This window comes from Thalassophryne amazonica, chromosome 19 (assembly GCF_902500255.1).
Source record: "Thalassophryne amazonica chromosome 19, fThaAma1.1, whole genome shotgun sequence".
NCBI lineage: Eukaryota > Metazoa > Chordata > Actinopteri > Batrachoidiformes > Batrachoididae > Thalassophryne > Thalassophryne amazonica.
In genome coordinates this window covers 44,525,620-44,535,668 of record NC_047121.1, presented here as the reverse complement: position 1 = coordinate 44,535,668, position 10,049 = coordinate 44,525,620, and the positions used below count along the sequence as shown (strand labels likewise).

The 10,049-nt window shown below is 39.7% G+C and overlaps 1 protein-coding gene across 4 annotated transcripts in view; it reads right to left on the bottom strand.

Moving 5' to 3' along the window:
- Positions 1–2,464: 2,464 nt before the first annotated feature.
- The window catches only part of fermt2 (fermitin family member 2), a 74,594-nt gene continuing 67,009 nt past the window's right edge, over positions 2,465–10,049 (bottom strand). For 2 of the 4 annotated variants that reach the window (XM_034159355.1, XM_034159357.1), the window contains 4 exons: positions 9,747–9,767; positions 6,785–6,909; positions 6,524–6,665; positions 2,465–5,065 (listed from right to left, as the gene is read on the bottom strand). In XM_034159355.1, coding sequence (XP_034015246.1) covers positions 4,892–5,065; positions 6,524–6,665; positions 6,785–6,909; positions 9,747–9,767 — 462 coding nt within the window. In that variant the 3' untranslated portion in view covers positions 2,465–4,891. The remainder of the gene's footprint in view (positions 5,066–6,523; positions 6,666–6,784; positions 6,910–9,746; positions 9,768–10,049) is intronic. The other 2 variants (XM_034159356.1, XM_034159358.1) reach the window with 1 other exon arrangement.

Sequence of the window (10,049 nt, the reverse complement as noted above, 5' to 3'; positions counted from 1 at the left end):
TTATTTATTTATTTATTTTAGCTTTTACAGGTTTTTCATTGAAGATGTGCCATTTCTATTTCATCAGTTTTTTTTTTTTTTTGTTTTTTTTTTTTTAGTTTTGGCTTCAAACAAATGTTTGTAAAAGCTTGTATTAACATGCTGGAAAGTATATATTCTGACCCCTTTAACAAAGTAGTAAGACCTATATACAGCTGTGGTCAGACATTACCTACACTTATCATGGACATGAATGTCATTGATCTTTTCATGATTTCTTTGAACTGTTCTTTTGCCAGAGCATAATGATTGCACAGCATATGTCATGAATGACTAAAAAAAAAAAAAAAAACAGAATTGGGTACACACAGGCTCAACTTTATACATACAGCTTCAGATATATACATACACCGCCACTAGTATTTGGTTAAATATCTCTCAGCAAGCTGCACTTTGACCAGACAATTTTGGTAGCTATCAACAAGTTTCTGGCATAACTCCTGATGGATATTTTTCCACTCAGCAGACTTTATTTAAATGTACTGGTTTCCTGGCTTGGACCCAGCTTTTAAGCATAGTCCATAACTTAAAGGTTGAGGTAGGGGCTTTGGGAAGGCCACTCCAGAACCTTAAAATTAGCTTGCTTTAGACAACCCACAACCAGTTTTGATATGTGTTTAGGATCATTGTCCTCTTGGAACACCCAGTCGTGGCCACATTTCAACAATCTAGCTGTTGATTTAAGCTTACAAAGAATTTAGAGGTATCCCTCGTTCAATTATTCCATCCATTTTGTGTAATGCACCAGCATCACTGGCAACAAAACCGCTCCAGAGCATGATGCTACCACCAGCATGCTTGACAGTTGGTACAGTGTTCTTAGGTTTAAAAGTCTCACCTTTACTCCCCCAAACATACCTGTCATTGTGGCGTAATTTCTCAATCTTTGTCTTGTCTGATGATAAAACCTTGTCCATGTGGGCAGCTGCAAATTTCAGTCAAGCTTGAAGGGGTCTATTGTTGAGCAGGGGCTTCTTCCTTGATTGGCACCCTCTCAGTCCATGGTGATGTAAAACCTGCTTCACTGCGGATGGTGACGCCGGTGTTCCAGCAGGTTCCAGTTCATGAGAGGCCCGAGTCTCAGTGGTTCCTGGGTTGTTCTAGAACATCCTAACTTCCTCTCATCTGAGGGTGAGAGGTTGGACCTTCTTGGAAAAGTGGTGACACATCTGACTAACTTGTACTTACATACAATTGTTTGAACTAATGACTTTGGAATCTGTTTAGAAATGGTTCCAAGAGACCTTCCCAACTTGTTTAAATCCAGTTCTCCTTCTTACACCTCCCTTTTTGGACTTTCCAATTGTTCTGAGTATGTCAGTCCAAGGAGTACTGTCAAACACGTCCTATTTATGCTGGCAAAGACAAACTACCAGTTTTAGCCAATCATGATCATTAACGAGGAGTTAGTCTTTGGTCTCGTCACTTTAAAGACATTATAGAACCTTCAGCACCTTTTAGTGATAGCATGTATAATTTTGCCTTGTATGGATTAGTGAAGATCCGAAATAAATTCAAACTTGTGCACCAAATTCTTGTTTTTAAAGTAATTAATGATGTATACTGTACAATCATTCCACCCTCACAAAACAGTTCAAAGAACTCAACTGTCCCAAATCACCATGACATTCATGTTCATGATGTATGCAAACTTCGGACTGCAATTCTAGGCCCTGACGGAGTGAAACACTCCACTCCCCCTGCAGGAGACACCAATTCGAGACAGGTTATATACTCCCCCAGACAAGGCCGGTACCTATTTACAACTGGGTGTGCTGAGACAAGGCAGATTAAGTGTCGTGTCCAAGGACACAGACCAGTAGTACGAGTGGGATTCAAACCCAGATCCAGATATTGGCAGGCCAGCTCCTTATCCACTGAACCACCTGCTCTGCAATGAAAAGCCTGAATTTTAACAGTTGATTAAGCAATTTGTACAGTAATGCTGAATACACTTTATCAGCAAAGGTCAAATCTGGTGATCCGGTGCACTGGTGAGCACCAACAGGGAAAAACAAACAAAAAAACAACAAAAAAGAACAAGAACCTGACAAACATACCATCTGCAGGTTTTTGAGTGTAATCTTTCCCTCAATCTGATACCTGGTTTCTGTTGACAATCAAAAATTGGAAGAACCAAAGACTGCAAGAGAAAGATGAATAGTATTGATGGTTTTATACCACCCTCTACAGGATATCAGTAACTATTACACAATTATGTTATTCTGTATATTTAAAAGGTACTTAGAGTGAAGGATGTACCTCTGAATAGTATTGATAATCCCCCACAGCACATAGAAAGTGAAACACTATGATCACTAACCTGTCTGAGGAAACCTCATGTTAGTGCTACTTAACGTGACCTTTAATCTTCCTTCTAGGGTGGGGGGAAAAATAAAATAAATTCAGCAGAAAGAGTCACCAGTTTAAATAAAAATTACTTTTATTTTTTTTAAATAAATGCACTTTTACGGTCTAAAAACAGCAGGACATGCACCGCTGTTCTGGACACTGAAGGCAAACAAATACAGGTGGGAAAACAAAACGGACTAGGCTTGGTTTAATCTTATTTTTAAATGATTTGTCTCAAACTCCAGGGTACCCAAATAAAAAAATAAAATAAAAAAAATATCACATTGACATTAAATGAGACACTGTTGTGACAGAAGCACAGTATTAGGTGAAACCTTTTAAAAAGGCACTGAGAAAAAAAATACAATTTCAGCCAAAACTGAATGTCTCGGTTTACTAGCTTTAAAAACAAAATCATTCAGTGCCATAAACACCTGATGAAAGTCAAAGAGGAGAAAAACAGAATACAAAAGATACAGGAGCAGAAAATAAAAGTACTGGATACACAATAACTCCTAATAAACCTGGAGTTTGAGACTTCTTGTCTTCATATATATATATATATATATATTCATTTTCATCTGAAAACTTGGTAAAACCACAAGAAACGCAGGCACAATTCTGAATACTACATGTCTCACAGATGGCTTCCACTCTTCTGAAAGAAAGAAAAAAAAAACTGTACAATTCTATAAAACCTGTGTTTTTACATTAGTTACAAAAAATAATACTTCATTTAGTAATCCTTCATTGTGAAGACAGGAAAAAAAAAATTGCATATTCAGTCTTCAAGCTCTGTGACCTTTTGCTGGTGTGATAACGATAAAAACGATAATACTATATGGTGAGAGAAACAATAAGAACAAAGCAAAACAAAAAGGGAATCAATCAAACCTCCTGTTAGGTATGTCGAGTACACACACCAACAAACAATTCCGACCGCAGATCTGAGGTTTTTCAAAAATTGTCAGATGACTGATTGTGAAATGAGCATCACATAGTCTTGATTCGGGGAGTAAAGTTTTACGGACATTGCTGGATTTTCCGGGTGTGGTGCGTACGGATATTTATACCAGATGTGGCACGTTTGAATTGTGAGGGAACGTATTAATAGGATGTGGCTACAGGTACCAGATATAGAGTGTGCCCACCAGCAGCACTGAGTGGCTAAGAAAGAACCCAGTAGTAATAATATACTACTACTACTAACCCAGCAGCGCCATACAGTAATTATCTGTATATGCTACAAGACCTCACCTGATTTCCACCAAAATTCAAAATGGCAATGCAACTTCCACAAAGATCAGCAATTTTATATTTTTAGAGATTTGTAAGAAACCTTTCAAAGTAATCTACTGGAGTAAACTGCTAATCAGCGCATGATGGTGTTGAGTTCTATTGTAGCCGCTCAGAGTGTCGGAGTGTCACTGCGCTCTGTACTACCACTAAGTCATGTATGTGTAGCCATTCCCATTAGAGAATACACTAATCGGAATGCTAGCGTGTGCAGTCATCCTAACCTGGTATGCTAATGTGAACATGTTAGCTGCGGATAGCATTTTTTTAATAGTCTGTGAGTTGTACAAGTCTCCATATCTAAATAACGTTTTTTTTGTTCCTTATAAGGGGTGTGCGTGTTGGGGGGGGATCTGCTAGCTGATATGTTTCAAATAGACTTTCTTAAATACTTGTTTTTATGTAAATTCTTTAGACATGATCACTGATTAATTTGAACTTGACACACCAACTTTGGTTTTTAAAATGACGACGCCATTTGCAGGCTTTATTGTACCCAATGCTCATGTTTCATGACACACTCGCCATCATCACTATTAAAACAAACCACAACCGTTGGTGTTGTAATTTCATTGGAGACACTGCCGACGTCCGCTGCAACGAATCCAACACACAGCAAAACAAAACAAAACAACAAAAAAAAAAAAAACAACAGCTTATTCATCAACAGAATTGGATAAAGTTGAAGTTCTTACATGACTTCTGCATGGATACACAACGCCGTGATGAACAGCTTCTGCTCTTTACAGATTTGATATTTATGAAGGCTGTGGCACTACCATCACATTTTAGCTGGTTGGCTGAGAGTTTGACGTCAATTAGTCCAGATTCAGATAACAGGAAAGAGCAGGGACAAAGTGATGGAGATGGATCCTGGGAGGTTATGCAATTCAGTCCAGAAGGACGCAAGTGGTCTTAAGAGACAACCTTGGTTCAGATTTGTACTCAACCACAAGAGATCGACTTCAGAATTCATCTGGGCTGCATTTGCAGTGTTAGTGTTTAAAAATGTCAGCATGAATACAAAAAAGTGTCAGCTGTGTCAATAGTGGCACTGTGCCAGAATCTCCAGCACAGAACAAAACTATTAAAAAGGCTGAGAAATAATAGAATAAAATAAATGCATACATTGTGGCTTCATCCCCAACCACGCCGGCTCCAGCTCCTGACCTACAATCGTTGGTTCCTGGTGATCTGAGGCAGATTAGACCCAGCCGCTGGTCAGCTTATAGAACATCTCCTCGTCTAGAGACTCATTCTGGTCCTTGGCACGTGTGGACAAGAAAATGTAGCCGCCAATGAACTCGTGGACGACCTTACAGTCCACCTCCGCACAGGTGAAAGCCAGGCTGGGCTCGTCTGCAAATTCTACCGTCACCTGAGTGCACAGAGCATGACATGAGTTGGTGAAAATTTGTAAGAATAGCTGCAGAAAATGTGCCAACTTTTCAGTCGGTAAAAAATAAATAAATAAATAAATAAATTACAAGTATAAAGAAAGTGGATATGAAGGTTTTCTGGGAATTACTGGATTTCTGTGCGTGGAGTGTACTTAAGTATGTGAGTCGACTACTTACGCATCACATGAAAGAACATGCTAACCGTAGTTAGCGTTAGCAGATGCAATCATGCAAGCCTGGTTAGCATAACGCAGCCTGTCAATCGTCAAACGCACCATGACAGTTTCTAGAAATACCTGCACACTCCACATCCAGAAATGAATTTCAGTGTTCTGAAGATCAGGCGACTTCAGGAGACTTCCCTGTGGATCCGTGAAGACGTGAGTTTCCGTGAGATGGGTGTGTATCTGTTGGATGCACATCTATTCTACTCATACTCATCCAACAGCAGAAGATGCTACAAGGTCCCTCATGTCAGTGATTGTAATTGCAGTAGCACATACGTTTCGTGTAAACTCACATACCGTAATTTCCAGACTATAAGCTGCTACTTTTTTCACACGAATTGAACACTGCGGCTTTTACAATGATGCAGTTAATTTTCGGATTTTTACAGTTTTTTCATAAGTCGAAAAACGCTGTCAAGTGATTTCTTGAAAGCTGCGCTCCTCATGTGGTGTAAATTCCCACACAATGTAAATATAAGGTCTTACCCGTTCGTGTTAGTGAAAAAAAGTCCCTCATCAGCACTTTGCGCCAGAGTCGCACCGTCAGATCAGTTAGCGGAGCAGAGCCTTCTCCTCCCCACCCTTCCAAACCAGTTCTCTGACTTGGCGCAACAAGTCATAAAAGTCACAGCGCCTCATTAATGTCTCATTTATCACAAACTCCATCCAATCCCGGTTGTACTAGATGAAAGTTAGAAAAAGAAAAAGTTAAAACTACTCAGTTCTCAGTTTGGAGCAGACACTGTGCGTGCGCGCTGGATGATGTGCGCGTCAATATTTACGTGCACCACTTCAGGGAAAAAAGCATTTACTGTGCGTATTTTATTAAAAGTTAAAAAATCTGTCTAACATCTTTCTGTGTAAATATCTCGTTACAACATGGAGACCCGCAGCTTATAGACAAGTGCGGCTTATTTATGTACAATTTCTTTATTCTTTTTAAAATTGGTAGGTGCGGTTAATATTCAGTTCGCTCTATAGTCTGGAAATTACGCTATTTCCCGATCCACAAGGAATTCTCAGAATACAAACAACCGAAAAAATGATGGTGTAATATATTTTATAAATTTCACACCATTTATGTAGACATTTAGTCTCCACCAACTGCACTTCTTGTTGGTCTTCAAGAAGACACCTAAGCAGTAAGGTGGATGAGTAAACTTCTAGCTATCTCCGACCTACTGGGAACCTTCATCAACAGCTTCTTACCATCTTGATCTCCCAGTTGACATTCCACTGTTTCATGTTGCTGAAGCGCCAAGTCTTGATGGCATCTCCGGTGCCGGCATCCATCCGGATCAGACGGTTGTAAGTGATGCCGATTAGCTCCTCCTTCTTTCCACCCTGGAACCTGCAATTGAGAAGGAGGAAAGTCAAAATATTCTACAATGAATAAATGTTTAAAGGAGATGTACGCACATATAAACACTCAGCAGCAAATTACTGAAATGGGAGAGTGTCAGGACTCACTTGGCAAGGAAATGAGTGATTCCAAACTCAGGCAGGGATTGCCATGCCTGGATGAAACGCATCTTGGCTTCAATCAGACTCATCTGGGCCACATTTTGATGTGCTTCAAGGATCCGAGCTGAAATCTGACAAATACACACATTAATGACATCAATTTTTAATTTAACGGCGCGCACATGCACACATAATTCAACACAGCCAGGAAACGTAGCCCATCTCATTACAAAACCAACAACAAACACACGTGCCCACAACCACAGACACCCGAGACATAAACTTTGGTTCAAGTCATAAAGCCAAAAAGGCAAAACTAGTCGGCTAACAGCCCAACAGTCAAGGTCTATTTCCAGCAGCTTCAGAACAACCAGAGGACACACACACACACACACACACACACACACACACACACACACACACACACACACACACACACACACACACACACACACACACTAACGAGCCAACGAAAAGTGTGAAGTGTGAAAATGGAACACTGTGTGCCCTCTAACGGGAATTCTGCCATCAGGTCATTTACACACATCTGTTTGAACACACCACCTTTCGGATGAAATCATTCACTGAATTTCAAGCTCCAGGTTTATAAGGTTTGTTTAGGTCACTCCGTTTTGGACTGCTAGAACAATTAAGTTCAACGTGTTCCAAACCATATCAAAAGCGTGTTTTTAGCCAACTGAAACCATTCAGTCTGTCAGGTTTATGCTTACTAGCGCCATCTATGTGCTCCCAATTGGTGATACCTGGAAGGCCTTGATTTATCAGTTTTCAGCTCAGGGCTCCTAACTTGAGAAAATTAAGGGACGGTCAAAATTTCAAGAAGCCACGAAGCAACTTAAAACAAGTCTCATGTTTTGTTATTAATACCAAAACATGTCGTTTACATTGAAAAGTAAATTATTACAACATCATCCTTAGACAAACAACAACAATTATTATTTTTTTTGGAAAACAACTGTAGGTCTGATGAAGGTACTAAGTTTGGTACTTTTTCTCTTGAGACTCTTGGCATGTTGTATGTATGTACGCGCAAACCTGCAATAATGTCAGTACATTGAATACAGTACTTATCTAATACTGGCAACTAATATACAAACCTATGGTGGGAAAATACTTTTATTTTCTCATATCCAGGGGTCTTCTTGGGATGAAATTGGGCAAAAATAAATAAATAGATAAATAAATAAAATTTGGGGGGGGGGGGTCAAATAATATTTAATAATATTTTGTGTACAGCATGTTATTGAGATAGACAAAAATTATATTACAGTAAAGGCTGCACATGACAGCTGCAATAAATGTGATGAAAACTGGTATAAAACAAACTGACATCAAATTGCAAATATCGTAGGTTCCACAGTAGGTCTCTCTCTTTTTTTTGAATACTAGTTTGGGAGGGCTTAAGCAGGGGTGGCAGCCAAGTGGTTAGTGCGCTTTGTGTCAGTGTGGAAGGTTCCTGGTTCAAACTCCACCCCTGCCACAGGTGGAGTTGTGCCAGGCAGGGCACCCGGCATAAAACTTGTGCCAAATCAATATGTAGATCCACCTTGGATTTGCTGTGGCGATCCGGAGCAAAAACAAGGGAGCAGCTGAAGGGACATCCGGTGCAACTTGTATATCAAAAAATCCCATTGGTTATTATTGTAACTATTTATATAGAACTTTCCCAATCAAAGCAATAAACAAAATAAACTATAATAATAAAAGAATAAATGGCAATCATAAAAAGTACACTACAACAATGCCCAAAAATCCCAAACTAAAGACATAAAATAGAAAAAGGTGTGGCTCCCAGACCGGTGCAACTTATACTCCAGAAAATATGGTAATTAATTTTGTACTCAATAAGAATTTGAATTTTTTTTTTTAATGACACTTTTGGATTTAGCAGTGCAGATGTCTGGTGTGAACAGTGTTTACTGAGGAAAAGTTTTAACAGATCAAACAAACAGAGTTTTAACAGCATCAAAGCACTGGAAGAACAGAAACAGTTTCATTAGCAAATCTCTTCTGTCCAAATATATCGAGAAGAGCCAAAACGTTTGTAGCTGATGTCAGATTCTGAGGTCTGGCGCATTTTGTTGAGAGCTGCTGCTGTTAGTACAGATAACAGCAGCAGGAGTGTACGTATGTGACTGGAAGAGAAACAGCAAAGCTGTTCTCCTTCCAAGAGAGTGACGAGGCTGGCGCCCTCCGACTAGAACAACACGATGCCTTTCTGTAAATATGTTCAGCTTTAACCACTTTGTGACAACACGCACACAAAAATCAGCATGCTCTGCCAAAACAAAAAAAAACCTCAAGTCACTGACTGACGATCTCTTTTGGTAATGTAACATTTGCAAACAGCGGGTTGCCAGATCAAGGACTAGCTGGTGTCACTAATACACCCAAAATTGTCTTGAACCATAGCTGGATGGCAAGTGTTACTCATCTGACTCACACATGATTTAGCTAATTAAGTTTTGCACAAACAGGGAGAGATATAAAAGATTTAAGTATTGGGTGCATTGCCCCTCCCTCCCCCATTTTTTAAATTTCTTATCAGACCAGGAAGGCAAAATTAATTTATTCAAAAACACATTTAAAGAGCTTAGAAAGTAGTTTGTACATGAACTTTAGGATAAATCCAAACAATCACAGTCATTTTGTTAAATGAACAGACAGAAAAACTGAATTGTGTTTTCAGTAGTCGGCTGTCCGCCTTGGTGGTTGCCATCTAGGATCCAAGGCGGTTCTGTGGTGCTGTGGACCAGTGCATGCTCCCAGCCTAGACCCGACTTGGTTTCAGTGGTATGAACAGAACTAACTGTCCTTTAAATGTTAGAAGTTTAACAACACAAGCACTAGTATCAGTTTTCTACTCCGCTACAACGACAGCTACGTTACACATTATGCACACATCTGCATCTTAGAAAGCAGCCAGTGAACACACAACTTAACTTACCAAGTCCCTGATATAGCTGGGCTGAAGAGGGGTTGTGGGGACGGGCGAAGAGCACAGACGGACGGAACAGATTAAAAGGAGAGAGAAAAGAAAGAGCAAAGAACAATCAGGTAAGCTCAGTGCAGCCGGAAAAGAAGATATAAATGAATAAATTGTTTTTACTGAAAAAAAAAGTCACAAAGTGAGGGCAGAAGCTAAGGACCATGCAGTGTTCAGCCACAAGAGGGAGTAAAAGTGCAACAACAACAACAGCACTCACTCAACATCTTACCCACCCCCCCAAAAAAACAAACAAACAAAAAC